Source organism: Festucalex cinctus, chromosome 9 (assembly GCF_051991245.1).
Source record: "Festucalex cinctus isolate MCC-2025b chromosome 9, RoL_Fcin_1.0, whole genome shotgun sequence".
Classification (NCBI taxonomy): domain Eukaryota; kingdom Metazoa; phylum Chordata; class Actinopteri; order Syngnathiformes; family Syngnathidae; genus Festucalex; species Festucalex cinctus.
In genome coordinates this window covers 19693555-19719373 of record NC_135419.1, presented here as the reverse complement: position 1 = coordinate 19719373, position 25819 = coordinate 19693555, and the positions used below count along the sequence as shown (strand labels likewise).

General features: G+C 37.5%; 2 protein-coding genes across 2 annotated transcripts; both read right to left on the bottom strand.

Annotated features, from left to right (window-relative positions):
- Positions 1–1460: 1460 nt before the first annotated feature.
- chic1 (cysteine-rich hydrophobic domain 1) lies at positions 1461–10947 on the bottom strand. The gene is made up of 6 exons (XM_077532785.1): positions 10784–10947; positions 9467–9521; positions 4471–4626; positions 4325–4381; positions 3759–3818; positions 1461–2360 (listed from the first exon to the last, which is right to left on the bottom strand). The coding sequence occupies exons 1-6, from the start codon at positions 10909–10911 to the stop codon at positions 2310–2312; spliced, it is 507 nt and encodes a 168-aa protein (XP_077388911.1). The 5' UTR covers positions 10912–10947; the 3' UTR covers positions 1461–2309.
- Positions 10948–12740: 1793 nt separating this feature from the next.
- Positions 12741–23912, bottom strand: cdx4 (caudal type homeobox 4). Its single transcript, XM_077532783.1, has 4 exons — positions 23378–23912; positions 14512–14657; positions 12888–13058; positions 12741–12797 (listed from the first exon to the last, which is right to left on the bottom strand). The coding sequence occupies exons 1-4, from the start codon at positions 23910–23912 to the stop codon at positions 12741–12743; spliced, it is 909 nt and encodes a 302-aa protein (XP_077388909.1).
- Between the last annotated feature and the right edge of the window lie 1907 nt (positions 23913–25819).

Genomic DNA, 25819 nt, shown 5'->3' with positions numbered 1-25819 from the left:
GGCGAAGTAGTTAGCTTTCTGTTTTACATTTATTCTAAATGTTTTAAGGCTCTAAAACCCCGCCACACCACACAGTTTCTAAACTGTTGACATTTTCTCACATTCCTCTCCCGTTTAACTCATTCACTCGCAGCCATTTTCACTGATTTTCATTTCCACTTCGCTCCCGGCTGTTTTAATGGATTTTGACTGATTTTGCAAGGCCCACAAAATATTGTTGCTATAAAAACAAGTATATATGTTTTCATTTTGCAGCAATTAGCATTAGAATATTGCTAAGTTTCATCATTACTCACAAATCTGCATAGATTTGTTCTCTTATACTCTGCTGCCACTTGCTAGCCGTTTTTATAATTACTACAATTTTTTTTTCACCCGTTCACTGCAGTTGAGAGGCTGCAAAGCTTTCTGTCGTATGCACCAGCATAAAAAAATAAAATAAAATAAATACATTTTAAAAAAGAAAACCATGAAAACTATAAATAAGTCTTTGGGACACATTTTTTTAAAATATAACATATTTATACGTTTTTGGGAGCAAATGAGTTAAACATTCACAATGTTCATCCATCCATCCATTTTCTTGACCGCTTATTCCTCACAAGGGTCGCGGGGGGCGCTGGCGCCTATCTCAGCTGGCTCTGGGCAGTAGGCAGGGGACACCCTGGACTGGTTGCCAGACAATCGCAGGGCACACAGAGACGAACAACCATCCACACTCACAAGTACACCTAGGGACAATTTGAAGCGCCCAATTAACCTGCCATGCACGTCTTTGGAATGTGGGAGGAGACCGGAGTACCCGGAGAAGACCCACGCAGGCACGGGGAGAACATGCAAACTTCACCCAGGAATGGCCGAAGCCTGGACTCGAACCGGAGTCCTCAGAACTGGGAGGCGACATGCTAACCAGTCATCCACCGTGCCGCCCTCACAAGGTTCAAACCTTCATAAATTTTATAAAATGGGTACATTACTGTCAAAAGTGAATGCAAAAACGACAACAAAAAAAAAAAATCCGCAATACAGCGAAAAGCGTTATAGCGAGGGAACACTGTATTTCCAAAATGGCCGGTTAAATTCCCTTGGAAATTTAAAGGGATACTTCACTTATTTAGCCCATTATAGCAATAAAAAGTTAATATTTTGTCTATAATAAATTTGATATTTTCATTATTTTTCCACATACAATTAGTACCTTTAAAAACACATTTTGCAACTTTCTGTCGACTGAAAATGACATTACAAGGGCTCAGGTAACCAATCACAGCTCTCCTGTTTTCTAGGTTTGGTCATGCGACATTCACAAGCTGAGCTGTGATTGGTTACCTGAGTCCTTGTGATGTCATTTTCAGTTGACAGCAAGTTGCAAAATGTGTTTTTAAAGGTACTAATTGTACATGAAAAATAATGAAAATATCAAATTTATTATGGGCAAAATATTGTTTGACTGCCAAAAATAGCTAAATAAGTAAAGTATCCTTTTAATTGAACTTTGCAGAAACTGATCAGAAATGCTCCACCTCTTTGCAACCCTTAAAAAAATAAAATGAACACAATAATTCTAGTAACCAAAACAAACAAACAAAAAAAATGTTCAATTTCGGCACAGATTCTCCTGCTCAAATGCAAAGAAATCAATTTCAGCAAAAAACATGACACGATTTGCATTATAGTGACTTTTGACACCTTTGAACTGCACAAAACCAAACGATGACACACATGAAGGGTCTCGTTCTCCCTTATTGGCAAACATGACAACTTCAACACTGTGCGTATTAGGTTCTCTTCAACTACATATGCTGTTATATGGCTTACAAAGGTCAACAGGTCCGTATACGAACTAGAAAAACTATAGCACTGCAATTCATTGGCAACGACGACAACAAATAAAACGGCTATGATGTAAACAATGGACATTTGATGTTAACAGTATTTACAAGAGCGGGAAAGTAAAAGACGAGGATTTGAAACAAAAAATAATAATTGCCAGCGCAGCATTAAATGAACCTTCCATGTTGTGATCTTCAAAAGAAACGTAAGGCCGTAACGTCTTTCGCTGGGGGTATAAATGCACTTTCACCACTTTTGAATCCCCAACGTGAAACAGGAGTGCAACAAAAAGGGGGGTGACGTATCTCATTGGCTGTGCAAAATGCGCTCAAAAGCAAAATGACAATGTGGCAAGAGTTCCACGTACAGCTGCACTGGGGTGGGATGGGGGGGGGGGATATGGGCACCAGATTATTTTTTTTCTTTCCCATTCCGACAAGGCACTGAAGAGGAAAAAGGGGGTGCGGGCTGCATCTTCAGTCTGGTCTCAAAATTGGATACTTGGGTAAGAATTCTATAAGAATCACCTGCACACACACACAACAGAATAAAAATCACATTAATTTCAGAGATTAATATTTTACAATTTCCAGTGCAAATGCGCACCAGTGCACCTCTTCTGTGCACCCGTTTATAATGAACCAAAAACAATATGAATGTAAATGTAAACTGTTTGACCGCCAAAAACATTTAATGACATATGCTAAAACCCTAATGAATGCCGCCATAAATGTTGACGTCAAATATTTAGTTATTTTTTTTAAATCAATGGGTCGTGCAACTTCTTGTGGAGCGCTGTCTGGTCAATAAAGTTGTGAAATCAAAAACACCCACTAACTATGGCCAGTAGATGGCAGCATTGTACCTTTTTTTTTTTTTTCAATGGGCTCAAAAGTGTATGAAATTACAATGAAACATGACGAATATGATGAAAAATGTTTTATCTGAAACTTGAGGCTTATAACTGTGAGTCACTGTATGTAACAAACAGGTTGCAAAAGTAAGTTTGCTGAATATTTCCATTAAAAATTGATTTTTCTTAACACCCCTAAATATATATGTGTGTGTGTGTGTGTGTGTGTGTATATATATCTATATCTATATATATATATATATATATATATATATATATATATATATATATATATATATATAGATATAGATATATACACACACACACACACACACACACACACATCCTTGTACATATATCTTTCTTTGTGAGGACATCCATTGACATAATGCATTTCCTAGAGCCTTACCCTAACCGCAACCATCAAAAATTATTGCCTAAACCTAACCCTTACCCTAACCCCAACCATAACCCAATTCAAACCTAAACTCTAAAACCAAGTCTTGACCTTCAAAAAGAGGTCTTGCAAAGTGAGGACCGGCCAAAATGTCCTCACTTCACAAAAATGTCCTCATTCTGTTGGATAAAGACGTATTTTGGTCCTCACTATGTATTATGTACAAGAACACACACACACACACACACACACACACACATTAGGCCTGGGACGGTTTTTGAAAACCGTTAAAGCCGATTGGTTCAACAGTTTCGGTTCGGCCCGTCTGCGTTCAATTCGGTAGCTTCCACACAACTCCCCCCCCCCCCCCCCCCCCCCCCCCCAATGTTTATGTAATCATTGCGCACAATATTCTGTTTACCTTGAAAGATGAGTTAAAATTAGGGATGCACGATAATATTGGTGGCCGATAATTATCGGCAATTATTGACCAATTTGACGTGAAACAGATAAACCAGATAATAGAGAAATCTGCCGATAATTATCGGCAATTTGATTTCATACAGATAAACCAAATAATAAAGAAATCCAGCAATAATTATAGACATGTCACGTTGGTCCATCTGTTGTGGTTGTCGTTCATATCATATGAATACATGCCCGGCAACTACTTACATATTCCATCATGTTGCTGCTCTCACATTTTCTTTTGCTCAGCTTCCAGTGCAGGCCCAGCTGGACAGAAAAGAGCGGATCAATACATTCATCACACACACACACACACACACACCCACACACACACACCCATCCTTGTACATATATCTTTGTGAGGACATCCATTGACATAATGCATTTCCTAGAGCCTTACCCTAACCGCAACCATCAAAAATGATTGCCTAAACCTAAACCTAACCCTTACCCTAACCCCAACCATAACCCAATTCAAACCTAAACTCTAAAACCAAGTCTTGACCTTCAAAAAGAGGTCTTGCAAAGTGAGGACCGGCCAAAATGTCCTCACTTCACAAAAATGTCCTCATTCTGTTGGATAAAGACGTATTTTGGTCCTCACTATGTATTATGTACAAGAACACCCCCACACACACGCACACGCCCACACAGCAGGGTTGTCTGGCATGTGAGGTCAAATTGTGGCCAGACATGCTGAAGGGCTTTTTTTTTTCTTTTTTTCTTTTTTTTTCCTTTTCTTTCAGACAGAGAGGGAGGAAGGTTATATCTACCTTGTGGTACAATCTGTTGTTCTCCCATTCTAACAGCTTCTGAATGGACCTTCTTGTCTGCGGTTAGGAGAGAACACCAAATGAGCTCGGAAAGAAAGAAAGAAAAAAAAAAAGTGTTGTTTTGTATTTGGTTTTTATGCGCTGACCCTCTTGTTGAGACATATGACGGGCCACAGGCTGCATCCGGCCGTGCAGCAGCAGCACAGACACCCGCACAGCAGCCACTTGACGTTGACCGGGACGTTTTTCCTCAGGCAGGCGTTGACGCGGCCCACACTGGTGCGGAACTCCTCGGGCGCCACCTGCCGACAACAAACGGCCAGTTTGACTTCCCAAATTTGACATGGGCCATATTGGATTGATTTCTAAATCATTCAGATTTGACGGATGTTTGAGTCAACTCAAATCTGAGGGGGAAAAAAAAAAAAAACTTCTGTCCAAAAAATGTATCCAGAAAGACATTACCAAGATTATAAATTTGACAACCACAGATTACCAAGATTATAAATTTGACAACCACAGATTTGATTGCAGACATTCAATTCAACTCAGCTTTATTTGTAAAGCACCTTAAAACAAGCATTGCTGTACACAAAGTGCTGTATATGAAACGGAAAATCGGTCATGCAGTAAAGAAGTAGTTTCAGTAAATGAATAACACGAAGTAGGTGAATGAATAAATAAAGAAATACATAGATAAATAAATAGAATAAACAGATTTATAACAAAAGTAGGTGTGCAAAATCGTAATCAAAATCATGCCTCCGATGTTTCCCTCCTCCGATTCCACCCGATTCAAATGACAGGATCGTTAGCAGAGCTCGCTGATGAGCTGATCATATGAATCAGCTGTGTTGGAGGAGGGAATCTCTAACCCCGGGTTTACACCGGTTGCGTGTGCGGTGCGGTTGCTGTGCGGTGCGTCTTGACTGCGTGCTCCAGACACGTCAATTTTTTGGCCAATCCACACCGGCTCCGCACAGCTGCGGTCCGGCAGCTCCGTCGCCGACCACTTCCCGCCGTGTCTCGCGTGACCGCGCGCGATCATGTGGCATTAAAATCAACGACTAACACACAGAAAGTCTGTGCTCAACAGTGAAGCAGAAAGAGAGGTGGACTTTTATTATTTTGTGGCTTTCTACCTCTCCTCGTCCATGTTCGCTGGTGTCTAAACCGTGAATGAGCACCTCGCACGTTAACTCCAGGCCCGTCTACGCCCACATCACGTTTTGCTAGCATGCTTGCGAAATAGGAGCTGGCGAGTGTTTTATCTTGAAAGATAACCGGAAATTTATTTTGAAACTGCGTCGGTCTTCCTGTCCCGCTCGATGTGTTTTGTGCTAGCTTGCCATTTGCCGGAGGCCTACCGCTGCGGCGTCTGGCAAAAATAGAAAATAGGCTATCCTTGCGGAAGGCCTGCGGCACACCGCAGCTGAGACGCAGTCGACACGCAACGCACCCGCAAGCGGTGTAAACTGCACCATTCGAATGAATGGAATCTAATTGCTTGCGTCGCCGGAACGCACCGCAACCGCACCGCAACCGGTGTAAACCCGGGGTAAAACATACAGGATAGTGTGGTCTTGTCAATAAATGGGAGTCTGTCATGTGACTTTTTTTTTTTTTTTTTTTTTTTTTGAACAGTTTGTCAAATAAGCAATCTGGTGTCACCCCCACTTGAGGTTTGCTGTCAATCTTTGACATATGGAAAGCAGAAGAAAAATCACCAAAATGTCTTAACGACACCATGTTATTTCCTCTAACTTGAGTCTATTAGCTTAATGCTAAGATATAATGCAAAACACCCTAGACAAGCTAACAGAAATGAGCATCGATGCTGTGGAAATTCCAAAATGTCAAACTGCTACCTTACACGCATGAAGCAGCAACACATACAAACAGAATTTGTATTTTTTCTTGTTTTCTGAAAAAAATGTTTAAAGTAGCACTAAGGATCTTATTTTCATAACTCTTCTGACGAAACAACTTGAAACGAGTTGACCTTTGCCGTGGCCTGAGGAGGTCTGTATCATTTTTACGGTAACTAAGCAACTTTGAGGAGGATAGTAGGAACACTGCCACACAAAAAAACAAAAACAAAAAACCTACAAATGTGCTGCAAAACAGCTGAAGTTTTTTCTGAGGTTAATATAGTTTTGGAATTTTTCATTTTAGTTAGTTTTGATTTTTTTTTTTTTTTTTTATTTAGTTAGTTTTAATTGGCTTTCATGGTGGTTCTATTAGTTTTAGTTATTTAATAAATGCTTAGTTTTCTTTTTTTAAGTTAAATTTTTTTTCAGTATTAGTTTTAGTATTTTTTTTTATGTGTATTACTTGTGCTCAATAGAGGTGGGAATCTTGGGGCACCTCACGATTCGATTGCGATTACGATTCAGAGGCTACGATTCGATTATAAAACGATTATTGATTTCCCCCCCAGGCAGCAGAAAAAAAACAATGTATTTTGGTGCTTTTAATGTTTCGTACATTAGTTACAAAAATAGTACAAAAGTCCTCTCAGGCCTACATAAACTACTATTTCAGTATCAAGTTAACAGTTCAAAACAGTAAATAAAATACTCAAGTCCTCATTCTGTAACAACAGCTTTTAAGTATATTCAGTCTTCAACAGAATAAAACATAGCACTGAGCAAAAATATATTATTTTTATCCACTCAAAAGTGCATTGAGGTATAAATGAAAGACAATGTGAACTACTACTTCAATACAAATGCCTAAAAAAAAAAAAAAAAGTGCTTTCCTGCTTTTTAAGTTGTGTAAAGATGAACATGTAAACATTAAAGTTTCTCAGAGGTACAAAAAAAAAAAAAAAACCTCAAGTGCTTTTCTGCTTTTTAACTTGTGTAAACATGAACGTGTAAACATTAATGGGATCGTTGGGCTTTTTTAACATGAATCTCAATTTGATCCTCACCTCCCGTGTGTGCGATCAGCACTGACTTCTTTCTGACAGCGTTCGGTGACACGCGTTCTGGTTCGACGTTGGACGAGAAGAAAATAAAAAAGAAAATAGTCCAGCAAGCTGGCTGGGGTCTCGGAAATAAAGCGTTTTTCTTCTAAAAACTTTTTGTTTTCAAAAGCGTGATACATTTCCACCACAATACTCTTTTCTGAATAAAGTCAGACGCCATTACCGCCAGCCACTACTTTTCTGTTCGTTCGTTCGTATCACTGCGCGGCGCCCTGTCGAACGCTAACCGACGCACTGCAGCCAGCTAGCTGATACTTCCGCCTCAAGTTGTTTGCCTTTTCGGAGCAGGTCTGATCTCACGAAGAGGTGGGTTGGTCAGCTCAGCCATGCTTGTTGTTGTTTTGAATCTCGAGGCGTGAGTTGTGGATGTGTACTCTCGGTCCGTCCCAAAAAGCGTCCCGAAGACCGCGCGCGCTACTGCGTTTCAGTTCCGCGTACTTTTCACTCGTTTCGCTTCCCTTGGCATATTTATATAATCGGAATTTGGACGTTTGTGAATCGTTCTCGATTGTTCCACGGCCGAATCGTGAATAATCTAAGAATCGGAAATTTTGCACACCTCTAGTGCTCAATATTTAAAAAACAGCATGGGAGCGACGTCACCTGAAGGTGCTTTTCAATTGGCTGCTGCTAGATGATGTCACTTCTGTGTGACACACCTTCAAACATCTTTATTCCTGTTAATATCAAAATACATCTACTTAAAATCATATTTAAAATAATCCCCAAAGGCTCATGCATTAAATTAATTACCAAAGACTAAAATGGATATTTTTGCTATAATTAGTTTTGTTTTGTAAACATAAAATATAGTTTCACTTAATTTTAGTTTTTTTAAAAGCACTTTAGTTTATTTTATTTCGTTAACTTAGTTGTTTTTTAATTTTAGTTTGTTTTTTGTTTGCTTTAGTTAAAATAACCTTGGCGTGAGCTCAAAAGCGACGCAATGCACTTGTCCTCATGGGAAATGTGGTCTTCCTTCAGGCATGACATTACCGCTTTTGTCCATAACAGGCCACCATTATCAACGTAAACTGAAAGTTCCTTAGTGTTGCTTTAAATATGACTTGCAGTGTGAATGCTATTAGGCTATAATTTCATTTTATTTTTATTTTTTGGTACACTCACACAAACCCACACACATACAAACACGGTTTAAGCTAATGATATTCTCTCTGCTCTGTGGGAACGACGACGTTCTTTGCCTTTGCTAGCTCTTAATTAGAGTGCATTTCTGACAGTCGAGCTCAGCGCTGCCCGGCATGTTGTGGCCACAACGTGGTACTACACTGAAGGCATGCGACTCTAAACATTCTAATGTAAAAAAAAAATTAACTTTTTGAAAAAAAATGGTTGCATAAAATCTACAATATGGCGGTTGTGTGAGAAAGATGAACCCCAATATAACGGCGGTTGACTGTATCAAAACTCTCTGAGGTGTTATTTTTTGCTATCTCAACAGGAATGGCAAGTCAGACATTTTGTGCGTCGATGCGGTCTTGTAATGTTGTCCCTGGCCTTGCGAGCGCGTGTCCAAGGCCTCAAAGGACCAGATAAGCAGCAGAAGTGCGGCCTGTGGCTGCGATGGGCGGGCAGGCGTGAATGCTGGCCAGCGCCGAGCTGAATGGATCTTCATTCCTTGGCCCCGAGTCTGTACGCCATAAAAGGGGGGAGGGGGGGTCGTAATCTTTTATGACAGGATGCAAAGGTCTCTTTGCAAACAAGCAAAGAGCTGGGAATAAAGCCCCAGCAGGGCCTGATGCGCCACCCTTCAATCATCATAACCGCGAGCCTCGTCCGTCACATGTCGGCCGGCCTCACAATGGCCGAGGTGCGCTTTTTTATTGCCCCACACTTCCCTCAGCCCCGCGCGCGGCCCTGCAGCCTTTTTTTTTTTTGTGATCCTACGTCTGACCCAGGAAGCGCTCCCCTTTTTTCTTCGGGGCCCTCGCATTATTTCGTCACCTGGAGACTTCGGTAACCCCCCCCCCCCCGGCGCAGGCTTACTCATTGACGGGGGACAGCGAGCACGCGACCAATCAGCCGGCGGGGACGTTTGAATGGGGAAGACAAAAGTAGCACTGCGCCTTTTCATTGTTCAACTGGAAGTGAGTGGAAAGTGCAAGAAAAGTCCAAACGTGCAAATGTACCTTTCCCGTGAGAATGGACGGGAACTCGCTATCGAATCTGTTGCTCAGCCCGAACCTGCAAACACAGACAGATAATGTACATTAGGAAAAATAGAAACAACAGTGTCCTTTTCACACTTCATAAAAAAAATTAAATAAAAAAATTAAATATAGTATGTACACATTCACTGGCCATAATTGTCAATACACTCCATGTCATGGGGAGGAAAAGGAAATAGTAAAAATAATTATAAAATAATAGCAAAAAATAATTACATCAAAAAAATCTAAATATATTATTAATACTATTTTACACTATATTACATAAAAAAGCAAATACAAACTCCCAATATTTTTATTTTATGTATTAAATGTAATTAAATAAAAATGGCATGATATAAATACAAATAGACGTACATTTGTATATTACACAAATATAAATTTAATTTATAATTAAATACAAATACAATTAAAGAATGCTCTATAAAATAGGACATAAAAATAGTATATTCCAAAGTATATTATTACTAGTTTTTCAAAATACATAACATCAAACGTATAAGGTAAATAATATCTTGTAAAATAATAAATATAACCAATTCTATAAGCATGCAAGAAATATTTTTTAGTAATTAAATTGTTTTAATCCTCTAATTTAATACTATAATCACATTTTAAAAATGACTATGCAAGAAATAATTCAATTAAGATTTTATTTCAAATCTAACATACAATTCCAAAATGCAAAAATCCTATACAATAGAAAAAATCCCTTACAAGTTAAAAAGTAAGTCCATGGAAGAAAACTCCAATGAAATAAATAAAAACACAATTGAATCAGTAAAAAAGAAACTTGTTTTGACACTTTTTGTTATTGCCGGCTTCGACAGCGGTGGCACGTTTGGTAGCAACAGATGACGTCACAACAAACGGCGGGGCGACGTTTTGTCGATGTGAACGCAAGAGTGACGCTCTATGGCGGCTGTCAAACGTCAAATTGACGTCCAAGTGAAACGCGTTTGACGTGACGTGTCGGTGAGCTCGGCTGCTAACGTCACCTTACGTCACCCGCTGACTACAACGTCCACCTCTGCCGGCTGGACCACACCGTACAACAACAGTTTCAAGTTATCGGTTGCCATAGTGACGCCAGGTGCTGGAGACGCTCGGTTCGTGTCCTAACAACACCCTGAGGGACAATTTGGGTTCACCGAGTGGTTTGGTTAGCTTCCCTAGCGGCTACACGAGCTACCAGATGCAAAAGTGACAGCAACAACACACGACACCGTGACGAAACATAGACAAAGACAAAGAAAAAGAAAAGGAAAAAAAACGCACACTGTGATGTGTCCGGCGCCACGCATCACAACGGGATCCGGGCAGTATCTGGATAAGCGCTCCTCGATGACGACACGCTCATCTTCGTCGTCGTCTTCCAACTCGTAAATGGTATCAAAGTCCGCCATGTTGGGGCAGCGAGACGTGACGTCACTCGCGGGGACGCGCGCTCGCGCGTTTGCACGTACGAGCGCGAGAGCGAGCACGCAGGGGAGAAGGTCAGACAGTGCAGGAGAGATGAGCGAACGTTTTACCATTCAAATCATGACATTTGTTCAATGACAAGAGATTTTTTATTTTTGTTACTATAAACCAGACGGATTTAGTGATTTTTTTTGTATCACTTGACCCAAAATATGGATTTTATTTGTTTCAAATAGAAATTTGAAAAGACAATCAGACGATAAAATAAATGAAATGATGCACTATGAATAATATAAACATTCCCTGTTTTACATGAATGTAGAAGAGCTTTGTAAGTCTACATCTCTGTTTTTCTCAATTAACTGCTGGCCATGTTTGCATGAAAAGACAGAGGTGCTCTCATAAATAATCCCAAGTGCTTTGACCCTCTTGACCCAAGCACTCCATTTAAAATGATGAATATTTCTTGAACACATTTATTATGTGGGGCCTTGCAAGGTGCAGGATGCAATTGACTTAACTGGGCCTAATTTGTTAGCTGCGCCCATATTTCACATCGCTCATGTCAGTGAAAATAACCCCCCAAAAAGTAAACTTTAACTGATTGAATGAGGAAACAGTCTACTATGAAGGCCTCTGCTGCATTTTAAAAGACATCATGTATTTTAATAAATACTGCCCATTATTAAGATCACAGACAGCCAAATAATTCATATAATTATGTAGACTTTTGATATATATATATATATATATATATATATATATATATATATATATATATATATATATATATATATAATTATTATTATTATTATTTTCCATTTCAACTATCTGATGGAAGCCTTGGTAAAATCATGGGTTTTTTGTTATTTGTGTAAGAAGGAGTTTGCTTACCACCGAAGAGCTGCATGTGACGAAACCAAAATAACATGGAGACTTGCACATTGCAAATGCAATGCTATACAATCACAACTATGAAACTGGGACTGTGATTCCCTCTCATCTCCTTGCTTAAAAATTGTACAGTATATTAAAAGTTGATAAAAGAGTGCTTCTCCTTTATAATTCCTTTTTCATCTTCGGAGAAGAACAAGAAGGTTTTTCAAAGAGAAATGGACCAAGCAGATCCGGAAAAAGTTCCACAGAATACCTATCCAGACCAGACCATGTACTAAAGTTTGACCAGGTCTTTTTAATTTTTTTATTTTAGTGTTATCCGCCTCATTTTTTTTTTTTGGGTGGGGTGGGGGGGTGGGGGTTGGGGGGGGGGGGGAATATTGTGCATTGAAAAATATTTTGAATTACTTGAAATCCATTTTAATTTTAAAATAATTACTTCAAAATATGTATTTAGAAGGTCTGTTGTTGGTTTATTTTATGTTTATATAATGCTAAGAAAAATACACGGTCAATTACAAAATTCACCAGATTTAAAAAATGATGATTCTTTGCAAATGCATCAACTCCACAAATTCTGCAAAAAAAAGTCTTTTATATACATTGTTAACATTGACATAAAAACACCATTCTACACTATTATCATCCACATCTTTTTCTTTTTTTTTTACAATGTAAAATTTAACATGATTATTCCCTGAGTTGCTTTTTTTTTTTTTTATTCACAAAGACATCACATCCAAAAAACATTTATATCTCATTAAAATTCACAATATCAAATTTTCCCCGTCCCTCCTCCTCCTAAGTTAATGGAACTATTGTTTAAAAAAAAAAAAAGCTAAGAAGTATGTTGTGTGAAGAGTCCTGCTGCAGCGTGTCGGAGTGCTCCGTTTGGTTGCGCGTGTTTGGTGCCACGTCACTGGCTCACAGTCACTTGCTGTATATTCCTGATGGATGGCAACGTGCTCATGGCCTGTGCTGGAGGGGGTTGAGGGTGGGTGTGCGGGTGCGGGTGAGGATGAGGATGGGGGTGAGGGTGAGGAAGAGGGTGGGGGTGGGGGGCAGGGTACAGGGCGCCGTGGATGTCCGTGGGACTGAGCGAACCCGGAACAGGCAGGGGGCTGACGGAACCCGGGTCGCTGTGCACGGAGCCCCCGCTGCCGTCTGACTGGCCCATCTTCTTCTTAATCAGCTTGCGCTCTTTGGCACGCCGGTTCTGGAACCAGATCTTCACCTGCATCCAAAGCACATGTACACACGCATATTATTTTTGTTTTTTTTAGTTTCTTTACTTTATTGAATCTTTTTTTTAATAGTTTTTCTTTTGTTTAACTTCATCTTATATTTTCTGTATTTTATATTATAATTTTGTTTGATTTTACCTGTATTTTTTTTTAGTTTTACCTTTTCCTTTTTCTTTTTTTTTCTTTTTTTTCTTATTTATTTTATGCTTGTATTTATTAAATTTATTTTTTTTATTTTGTTTTAATGTATTTTATCTTCTAACTGAATTTTATATTTTTGTTTTAATTGGATTTATCTTTATATTGTATATGTTCTATCTTGTTATATTTTTTTATTAGATTTTTTTATTTGTTTGTTTTTTTTGTTTGATGTATATTTCAGTTGTATTTATTTTATGAACCATTTTCAAGGAGAAAATACAAATATCGTATTTTTTTCATTTTTTTATCTTATTTATTCTATGCTTGTATTTATTCAATTTAAATCTTTTAATTTAATTTTAATGTATTGTATTTAGGTCTTCTAACTGTATTTTTTATTTTTATGTTTTAATTTGATTTGTCTTTATATTGTATGTTCTATCTTTGTATGTTCTATTTTATTAGATTTTTTTTAAATATAATTTTATCTTTTTTTTGTTTGATGTATATTTTATTTGTATTTATTTTATTAACCCTTTTCAAGGAGAACATACAAATATCGTACAATGTAAATTAATGAATAAAAATGTCTTGCTAACTTTCTTGTATGTAAATTGTTGGATTAAAAAGAATATTTAAAAAATAAAATAAAAAAAATAACTCAATGTAATGCACGTGCGTCATCTATAATGTACATAATGGCATGTATCTTGTCAAAATCTTAACTTTAAATATATGTTTTGTTTTGTTTTTTGGAAAAAAAAACAAAAAAACGGTATACTTTCAAAAAAACCTGGATGTTACATAGTTTGTTATTCACAATAATTAATCCGTTTTGTTTTTCTTATTTTATTTTTATTTTGTTTATCTCACATAAAATGGCTCTCTCACAAATTTTTTTTATTGTTTTTTCAAGTATTTAACAAGGCATTAAAACCCTTATTATAATATAACTAGAACAGGGATCTCAAACTTGCAGCCCCCCAACTTGAAATCAAAGTTGGCAATGAAACAAGCAAATTAAAAAACAGACATAAAGTTTTTGTTTTGTTTGTTTGTTTGTTTTTAGCACACAAGTGCACGACAACACGTCTTGAATGGACAGACAATTTGGGTGCTCAAGGAAATCAGACGTTGTTGTTACTCAACTATACTTGTGAGGAGTATGCAAAGTACCAGCTACAGAGAAGCGGTCCACACAAAACATGAATTTGACACCCTTGAACTAGAACTAGTAAATAAAAATGAACAAGTACGTTTGAGTGAAAATGAAATCCAATCATAAGACAAGAAACGCTGCACCTGTCTCTCGGACAGGCCGAGGTTGACGGCCAGCTCGGCTTTCCTCCTGATGGTGATGTATCGGTTGAAGTGGAATTCCTTCTCCAGCTCCAGCCGCTGGTGGTCCGTGTACACCACCCGGTACTTCTCCTTCGTCCTTGTCTTCCCTTCGTCGCCCGGACACATGAAACACAAAAACGTGCATTTATCACGTAGCTGGCATTCATAAACACGATATTTACACTAGCGTGTGTGGAAAATTATGTCAATTTCACTTCACAAAAACTCTCATTTGTCAACTATTACGGTCATGTATAAGTAGGGGTGGGAACCTCTGGCTCCCTCACAATATGATATGCGATACAAGGCTCACAATAACAATTATCTCACGATATAACGATACCGCGATTATCGATGTATTGCTCAGGTAATAAATCCACGATAATCTACAATGAAACTAATCCTGATGAAATAATAATAATAATAATAATAATAATAATAATAATAATAATAATAATAATAATAATAATAATATAAGTCAAGTTAAATAAATAATAAATAAAAATAAAACAAATAATAATAAAATAAATAATCAATCAATAAATAATAATAATAAGTAATAATAAAAATAATAATAATTCATAATATAAATTATATATATATATATATATATATATAATTATAATAATATAATGAATTATAATTATAAATTTATAATTTTATATAATTTAGATGAAATATATAAATTAGAAATATTATAAATTATAATTTATATAAAATTATAATTATAAAAATATAAATAATAATAATAATAATAATAATATATATAAATTAAAAAACTAAGCTGATTAGTCATCTTTGCCTGAAGAGTTCTCTTATGAATCGCTTCCCCTAGTGGCCCGCCAAGTAATTGCTCAATAAGTCATGAACAATGGAGCCGTTATAGTGGCTGAATATTAACTGCAAATATTGCGATACTTGCATAGACTTATCGATAATCAGACAAAATATCCTGATTTATCACGATATTGAAATATCGTCACACTCCTATATATACGTATGTATAAGGGGTGGAGTTGTTGAAAAGCTAGCTATGTGCATCCTATCCTTCTAGAGACACGGTGGCCAATCATATTGCAGCGAGGCCACCTACTGTAGTGGATGTGCAATTACGTTTTATTATCGTAGGATAAGCACAAAAAAAAAATGTTCCCGGGGGTTAACATCACACCGCACTTGCGTCAACATTGTGAGCCACCGCTAACGTATTGTTAAATCTCCATTGGCAAATTCTGGTGCATAAAACGGACGACTTGGAATTACAGCTCACTGGATAGCTCACTATATGCTTTGCGACTGAGGTGTTTTGATTGTCATGAAAACATTTGATAATTCAAGGATATGCTATGCTAGCATGCAGCTAGCCAGCTCCCAACGTGTCCAATTGGGAACATGGCGAGACTGAGGATTATTTGGAGTACTAAAGTACAGATTTCTCTATTTACATCTTTTGTACATAACATTTTTATTTGCGACAAATAGAAAAAGTAACTAGCCTATTTTAAGTAGTATGTACAGATCTGCTTTTTGTGTAGAAAATAGAAGAAACACTGGAATTAAGTAGAGATACCAGAAATAAGTACAGAAGCTTAATATTTGTTACTTCCTACCACAAACAGGAAGTGAATTCTTTCCTGAGATTTCTGCTGGAAGCTCTGGCTTAGGTTTCTTATAAAGAGGCAATGATGGGAAGTAAGTTACTCTACTTTGTGTTCTTCAATTCTCTTTTTTATTTTGTCTCAACATCTTTTAGCTGAAAATGTAACACGTCTATTTTAAGTAGTAAAGTTTTAAAAGTACAGTAATTTAACTCGTTTGCGCCCAAAAACATATAAATACGTTCTATTTTAAATGTTTTAAGTATCCAAAGACGTATTTATATGTTTTTTTGTGTTTTATTCTAGAGAAGCCTCTCAACTGCAAAGAACGGTTGCAGAAATTGTAGTTATTACACAAACGGCCATCAGGTGGCAGCAGAGTGAAGGAGATCAACCCGGGCCATGTTGAAAAAACTCAATTACTCAAAATTCTAAATAGATCTTCTAGTGCTAATTGCTGCAAAACAGAAACAGATAGAAATATACTTTTTTTTCTCCCCGATGAAAGAAGAGACTTTAATCTTTCTTTTGGTAGGTTCCCTTTTTTTTATAGCAATTTTTTTATAACAATAGAACACAATATTCTGTGGGCCTTGCAAAATCAATCAAAATTAGTGAATAAGGGGCTCTCTTCTGTGAAAATGGCTGCCAGTGAATGAGTTTAATTGACTAGATAATTCCATTTGATTAAATTTAGCATTACTTTGCTACCTGTGTCTCATGCATTTGCTAGCTAACTGCCAAATCAGTGCTGATGATGATTTGCATCACCTCAAATGAGTGACCCATTCATTCAAATCATATCTACCAAGGCACAATGATGCCAAATGTTTTGGAATTGTTCACAATTCTGTTCTTGGGTTTGTTCTGTGCTTGAGAGCGAGCGCGTCAACAGACACGAGTGAGCAATGCAGGCCTGGTCGGACCGGAAAGCGGCTGCCGGCCTTTGGGCATGCATCGGCCCCGGCCGGCCCTATCAGCTGCCAGCATCAAATCCGCATCTCGGCTCTTTTGCTCTTCACATATGCAAATGTGCTGCTCTTTGATGTGGACCTGCAAGTTACTTGCCGGGATTTCTTTTTGAAATTGCAGCACACACACACACATGCAAGACAGCAGATTAAAGCAATCTGTGACAGTCATGTGTGGAAAGACTGTCTTACTAGTAAAAGATTTCGCATCGGTGCCAACTTTTGGAATAAATAGAGTGCATCATTTACCCCACAACGCACCAACAAGTTACTTTGGTTTTCCTGACTCAAAGCTGCAGGGAGACGACGGGCAATGGTCTATTGCACGAGAGGGATGGGGTGAAGTCAAAATGATAATTTTCATGTGTTTTAAGCACCCAGATTAACAATAATAAACAAAACAATAATAAACACAACTAGATTAAGTGCAATTTCTGGAGAAATTGCGTGGGAATGCTGAAAGCATATTGAAAGATAAATTATGAAATTATGACCTCCTGGTTACTGGACAATGCACTTTATCAGCTGTGCCACCGAGCAGTATCAGACACCTGGTAATGATGTTAAATATATGGAAGTGGGTGTGGAAATTGATACTTAGCAAAAGTTCAATGACTGTCCCATTGAAAATGAATGGGGAAAGGTTGATATTAAATGTTAAATTGTGCGTGTACTTTAAGTAATGTGGAATCAGACCCCTGGAGGCGTGAATTTTTGAAGATAGTTGAAATTTGAACAGTATAAATTGGAAGTATTATGTGGGAGTTGTTACGCAGCAAAAAAGTGTGGAGTGGTAAAATCACGATAACATATGTGGGAATGCTGAAGCAATTTATCTCTCAATTTATCGTGGGAATGCTGAAGCATTCCCACAATAAATTGAGAGATAAATTATGAAATTATAACCTCCTGGTTAATGGACAATGCTTTTTACCACCGAGCAGTATTAGACACCTGATAATGATGATACGTTATATGTATGGAAGTGGGCGTGGAAAGTGATACTTAGAAAAAGTTCAATGTCTGTCCCATTGAAAATAAATGGGGAAAAATTTATATTAAACATTAAATTGTGCAAATACTGTAAGTAATGTGGAATCAGACGATATATACCCCAGGAGACGTGAATTTTTTAAGCTAGTTGAAATTTTAACAATGTAAATTGGAAGTATTATGTGGGAGTTGTTACGCGGCAAAAAAAAAGTGTGAAGAATAAAAATCACAATAACATATGTGGGAATGCTTCAGCATTACCACAATAAATGTGACATGTTAAGGTACTACATGTACAAAGTAGCCATTTGTGGCCAAGGAATATTAAATTGTGGTTTGAAAATATAGACTTGTCTACAAATTTGATCAAATGTGCACACAAAATAGTAATTTCTGGCCACAAATACTAAATTGTGGCCACAAAATCCTAAATCTTGGCTACAAATGTATTTTTTGGTCATGACATATTCAGTTATGGCCACGTCCGAATATCTAACGCGCACAAACTGCTAAATTGTTTTATTTTCTTCAACAGCCATCTGCGTACACTTTTTTTCTCATCAATGTCAATAATGTATATTACAGTGCTCAGCATACATGAGTACGCCCACTTCGAAAAATGTAAAGATTTTATGTAATATCTCAATCAACATAAGAACAATTTCCAAAATTTTGACCAAATGTTTTCTGTAGAATTTGTGTTTAACTCACAACATAAAAAGTAAGGTTGTTATAGAATGCATCGGTTACAAAATCTTCCGGTTAATCATATTAACTAATGCAAAAAATGAATGCAACCCACAACAAAAATGACGACATCTAGTATTTTATGGCAACATGTTTGCTCAGCCTGGAATTAACAAGTTGTCAGTCTTTTTCTCGGGATCTTCTTCTTTGTGCAAAATTAAAAAAAAAAAAAAAAAAAAAAAACTACTTTTTGGGGGACAAATCTTGTTTGCAATCACTGACCCACATGTGTGGGAGTATTTTGTAGTACAGTGTTCCTTCGCTATAACACGGCAAATCATGTGCATCAGCTAGCATGATTCGTGCTAAAATCTGTGCCAGAATTTAACACTGACATATTGTTAGCATTTTTTTGTTTTTGTTTTTGTTTCCAAACCTTGTGTACAGGAAGTCAATTCAATTATCATTGATTCAAACTGACAGAAGTGAAAACGAGTTGTCCATATGGATTTGTTGTGTATATGAAATAATGAGATGCAGCGGTGTCCCCCCTTTTTTTTAAGAGCTCGAATTGTCCTTTTTTTTTTTTTTTTTAAATCTTTTATTAGTAGCTAATCTGCTATATTCACAGAATGAATGTCATCTGATTGAATTCGCCTCATGGGATAAATAAAAGGCTCGCATGCACTATTTGTCTTCGCCCCTGCCATGTCGCGTGCGTGTCTTCCGATCTCGTGTTACGTAACGAAGCGTAACGTACGTAATGATGACGTAGGCTTACTGCGCGCGTTGCACAGGTGCAAGAAGCACCGCTCCGTCCTGGAGAGAGGAAGCGCGACCACATATGTATATCAAAGTGAGGCGAGGTGACGACAAGCAGCCAAGCCCCACACTACAATAATTGACGCGCACACGCACGCGTATACGGCAAACGCGCAAGCAAATCACGTGACTTCCCTGAACGCATGAATGAACACGACAAGCGCGGCCCGACGCCTTCTCTCCTCTTTTCACCCTTTTTCATCTTCCCTCACTTCCTCACACCTCCGTCAAGGTAAAAAGACACGTCGGTCACGGGCCTCGGATCCACGCACGCGCGCATGCACGTTCCCACGACTGCTGCGGGCTTTGCAGGTCACTCTGGTAATTGGATTCGATCGGAAAATTTTAGGCCACATTGGGTTTTAAAAAACGAAAAGACGACATGCAAGTCATTCGATGATGAGGTTTAAAAAAAAAAAAAAAAAAAAAGTAAGCTACATACGTGGGAAAGAAGTTATTTTAATAACATCATAATAATTAAATATTAATGGCCATTTTATAGATTAATTTCATTAAACCAATTCAAACCAGTTGTCAAATAGTGTCGGTTAAATAGATGTGACTTAAATTATTCACAATAAATCGTGAAAATGAACGTAAACTTGGTGAAATGGTTCATTTTGATAATAAAAATTATTTCCATTTTTTATTTATTATTTTATTTTATTTACAATGATTCAAAATAAATATAAGAAATAAAAAAAAAAAAAACAAACAAACCTGTATTCGCACTTCAAAATGTTTGCTTTGTTCTTGTTTACTGCAAAACTGATGTTTATGTACAGCACTTTGTATACAGCAACGCCTGTTCTTAAAGCGCTTTATAAATAAAGTTGAGTTGAGTTGAGTTGAGTTGAGTTGAAAAATAAATGTAATCATAATTCATCCAAATCAATTATTCAATTCAATAAAATGCATGTAAAATTATTTATGTTACTAATAAGCTGTTTTTATTTTATTATTTACAATAAAGCAATTAACCAATAATTGAATGAGATGAATGATACATTAAAAACAAGTATCTAAAAATCGTTTATTTCAATAATAAAATAATTTATTTCTATTTAAAATGGAATTACATTTCATTGTAAGTATAGCTCCTCTTATAAAATAAAGAAATGTTAAATGCATATTGTAAATAAATAATTCAAGTGTTTTTTTATACCAGTTTAATAAATCCACAACTATTAAATGTACATGTCAAATTGTGTCATGATTATTTTTCAATTATAGTTAACAATAAGTCAACCATTTAATTCAGTCTCACAAGTCATTTAAATACCAGAAAATTCAGGCAAAAAAAATAAATAGTACAAAAAGAACCACAAAATAAACCATTGAATGCATGATAATGTTTTAAGTTATTTTAAAAAACAAAACAAATAAATAAATCTAGTTTACTGTTATTATTATTAGATTAGTAAAATTAGTTTAGATACATTTTTATTCATAATTTTTGATAAAGAAACAAAAACGAGGTTCCCCTGTTTAGAAAAAAAAAAAAAACATGAACATTTTGCTTGATTTGGTTTACCAACTTGGTCCAGCTCTAGTAAACAATTTCATGGGTCATCATTTTCTTGCAAATAGCTTTTTGTTAGCTTGTTAGCATTAATGCTCATCATGTGTTTATGTGTACAATGAATGCTCACTATAGCAAGTTTGCATCCTGGGAGGAATTTGGGCGTTGAACTTAAGGGGAGCCCAATATGGCCTGCATGTGGGCTTATTGGAAAATGGACGGATTCACATATAGGGGAAATAACTTTCAGGAACCCAATATGGCTCCTTGCCCGTTTAAAGACGTTGAAAAACACTATTTCAAGAGTGAATTCCCAGACAGTCATAGGTTTAAGGAACCGATTTTGGTTCCTGGCTGCTATGTTTTCCTCATTAAAGTAGACAAAATCATTGTAAAGAACCAAATACATGCAATATGGTTCATTGACCTTTCAAGTCAGTCAAAATATGTTTTGTGAAAAGTCAATGTAGCCTCATTCCTTTTGCTTTTAAGGATATCAAGGGTTAAAAAAAATCCAATATGTGGCATAAAAATACACTCTACGGGGGAAAATAACCTTTGGGAAGCAAATCTGGTTCCTGAGTCTCTTAAGAGAATCAAATGTCTTTTTTTATGAAGAGAAATTTCAGAAGCAAAAATAGGAATTCTAGCTCTTTCAAGGGATATGCACTATTTTATAAATAACTTTCAATAATGAAATATGTTTTTTTTTGTCCTATTAAGGGCGTATACGGTTTAATAAGGCATTTTCTCATGCAGCATCATATACTTCCTTGGCCTTTAAGGATGGAAAATGCACTTATAAATAAACCTGACTTTTAAAAGAACATTTAGGATGCAAATATGGTACCTTATACCATGCCATATCAAGACTGTAAAGAACAGTAAGTGGAAAATCACTGTCAGGAACCAAATATTTGCTACATGAAAATGCCAAAAATTGTTTCTTCTCATTTTAAAGTTTGCTTCTCAAACTACATTTTGTATTTTTAGGTAGAAAAATAACTTTTGGGAACCAAATATGGTTCTTGACTTGACTAGAGACTGATGATCCTTTTAGAAGAGTCCGATCATTCTCTTGTCATTTTACGGCTGTGAAATCACTCTCGAATAACAGTGCATTTTAATAAATCATTTAGTTACCAAATATGCTTCCGATGGTGTAACATATACGCTCTCAAAGAAAGGAAAAATCAGTTAGTTATGGTTTATCATATTAAGAATGTCTAATGCACTGTTTAATAAGGGGACAAGGACTTTTGGGAACCAAAAAATAAATAAATGGATCTTTGTGCTTTAAGATTGCAAAATATGCTTCAACAAAAGAACATCATGCATGCAAATAATAAAAGTTAATAAAAAACGGCATGCACTTTTGGAATGGAAAACATTCTTTTAATAGTGCTCAATCACTTTTAATAACCAAATTATGGTTCCTTGTGCTATTAAAGTGGCAAGGTACATTTATTAAAGGAAAAATCATTTTGAAGTACACATTAGAAAGTAAAATACACTTTTTATAAGAGGGGAAATCACTTTTGGGAACCAAATATGATACTTTGCCATGTTAAGAATGTAAAATGCATTCCTTAAAGAACATTTTAGTATGGCTATATTAAGGCAATGTACACTATATTATGAAATCATTTTTGAACAGTTTAACTTTTTGGGAACCAAATATGGTTTCTTGAGCTAAGGGTGTCACTTATAGACTCTTTTATAATGTTTCTGTTTATATTCCATAATTTGAATTTTACATATTGAATAGGAAAAACTTGTTAGCATATAAATATGGTAGAAATAATAGGAAGTATAGGACTATAAATAAGTACGTGTACTTCTTCCTATACTCCTTGAACATGTAAATTATGGAATTTAATGTTGACCAATCCCCCCCGTTTTTCCGTTAATTTTTTTTTATATAGTGTATTTTACACTTGTAATGTGTATGTTCAAAACCAACAAACCAAACCAATAATAATAATAATAATAATAATAATAATAATAATAATAATATAATAATAAATAAGTGTGGAACTTATGGTACCCTGCACCTTTTAGAAGCCAAATAGGGTTCTTTGCCGCATTATAAGTGTACAAAATGACACTTAAAAATATCATGTGCTTTTTTTTTTGCCCCCCACGTCATCATAATTTAATCCCTGCAGGCCTTTTTGTGACGTATACTTTCCCCAATCCCACTCGGAACGATTGGTTTTCGGTTGTGTTCTCACCTGTGGAGGAGGACTGCGCGGTTTTGCTCATCCACTGGAACGAGTTGCGCCTCTCTCGGTCGGGCGACATGTGCGCGCTCCCGCCGCCGCCGCCGCCGCCGCCCGCGCTCCCGTCGTCCGTGACACCCGGCGGCGGCGGCTGCAAGAGGGCGGCGGCGGGCGGCGGGTGCATGTGTCCGTACTCGGCCGAGCAGTAGGACACCTGCGCCGGCGACGACGAGTTGTTGTTGTTGTTGTTGTTGTTGACGGGGGCGGCCAGCGGGTTGGGGGGCACCATGCCGTAGGCGCTCCAGTCCTCCCGGGAGGCTCCTCCTCCTCCTCCGTACGCCGACGGGCCCCAGCCGCCGCCCGCTTGGCCCGCCGCCTGGCCGTGGTCCAAGTTGCTGGGGACGTGATGGTGGTGGTATCCGCCGAAGTCCGGGTACTGTGGCGACGACACGAAGTTTTGCGGCGGCAGGCTGATGCCGGAGCGCCGCACGGGGCCGGCTTGGTGGTACATGCCGCTCTCTTTATCCAGGAGGTAGCCCACATACATGGCTTGAATTGGCTCGAGAGAGGAATTAGAACTTCGATTAGAGTCTTACGGGCGCATGCTTGAAACGAAGAAGAAAAAGAAGAGAATCCTGGTGAAAGTATAGTGGTCCAAAAATGGTGCCCCCCCCCACCACCCCCTCTTGTGTTAGTCCGTGCAGTTTGCGGGCGTCCTCATGCGCATGATGTGCTTGCGGCTTGCTTGACAAGATGCCACTAAAAAAAGTTTTGCAAGGCACGCAGCCGCCCTGACGTCAACTCCTTTTTGCACATTTGCATCCAAATGAAAGTGACCCCCCCCCCCCCCCACACACACACACACACCACCCCAAACACACCCATGCGAGGGGGCACGTCATCAGGTGACAGTGCATGCGGGCCTCCGCCCAAAAATTCATTGATACAAAGATGAAAGGCGCCAACCACAGGCCGCAAAAATTATGCAAGAAATGCAAAAAAAAAGTTCGTGATCACCCAGACCTATATTTATTTATTTATTTATTTATTTATGTATATTTATTTATTTATTTATTTATTTATTTTTAAAAGGGCTTTTTTTTCAGTGATTTATTTAGTAATTTCATTGAAAAAAAGGATAGGCCTATATGGTACCCCATTTATAAATATATATATATATATATATATATAATTTTTAAAAAAAAGCCTCCCTGGGGAGGTGTTCCGGTCATGTCCCACTGGCGGGAGGCCCCGGGGACGACCCAGGACACGCTGGAGAGACTATGTTTCTCGGCTGTCCTGGGAACGCCTTGGGATCCCGCCGGAGGAGCTGGTTGAAGTGGCTCGGGAGAAGAAAGTCTGGGTTTCTCTCCTGAAGCTGCCGCCCCCGCGACCCGACCCCGGATAAGCGGAAGAAAATGGATGGATGGATGGATATATATACATATATATATATATATAAAACCTTTTTTTTTTTTTAGAAAATATAGGAAATGCAGGCTAAAATGTATTATTGTCTTTCAAATAAACACATTTCTTAAGTGAGCCCCAAACTTTTGAATATTATTTATTGTACATTGATACATGAGCTTATTCATTTATTTTCACTTTTATTTAGTTGTTTATCGACATGAATACACCAACAAGTAGTGAAAATAAACAAAAGTAATACATTTAAAGCAAATGTGCGACTGTGTGGAACAGTTGCGTACTCTTTCAAAAAAGAAAAAGAAAAAAAAAAGTTAAAAATATACCTATAGGCTAACATATGTGCCTTTCTTCAATTAACTTTAAAATGACGTGTTTGTATTGTGAAGCACTTTGTTCGTCCTAACTGTGAAAAGTGTTATACGAAAAGGTCGCGAGCCGAAAGTTTTCATCTGATATGATTGTCCTCTAACGAACTGGATGTGCGCACATTTGCAAGTTCCACGCTTCCAATATTTGCTCGCATATTCACTTGCAAACGAGGTGCAAAGTATGGGAGAGACCCCCCAAAGCACACCTCCTCCTCTTTTTGTCCACCCCTCCTCCCTTGAATCGTGCGCTACGTTCACACCTCAAGGTCGCACTTCGCAGCTAATTCCGGTTACAAGGATGAAGACACCCCGCCCCCCTCCACTGCCCAGGTCCCCTTGTCCTCCTCCCTTCCCACGAGAGCGACAGGATCGTCACCGCAAATTCTCCTCCCAAAAAATCCTGCATGCAAAACGAGCCACGTGGACGACTTTCAAATGGTTTGGAAATCATTTGGGCTCATTCGTTTGTCAGGTGACAAATTAATTGGCTCATAAATGTCCACCATGTCTCTTTATTGCCTACAAAATATTTACAAGTGCCCACTGACAGACAGCACTTTTCCTCCTTTACGCTTGTCTTTTTTTTTTAATAAGGAAATTTATTGAGTGTCAGGCGTGTTAATAGAAAAATATTTATTAAGTGCGAGGCTAGATT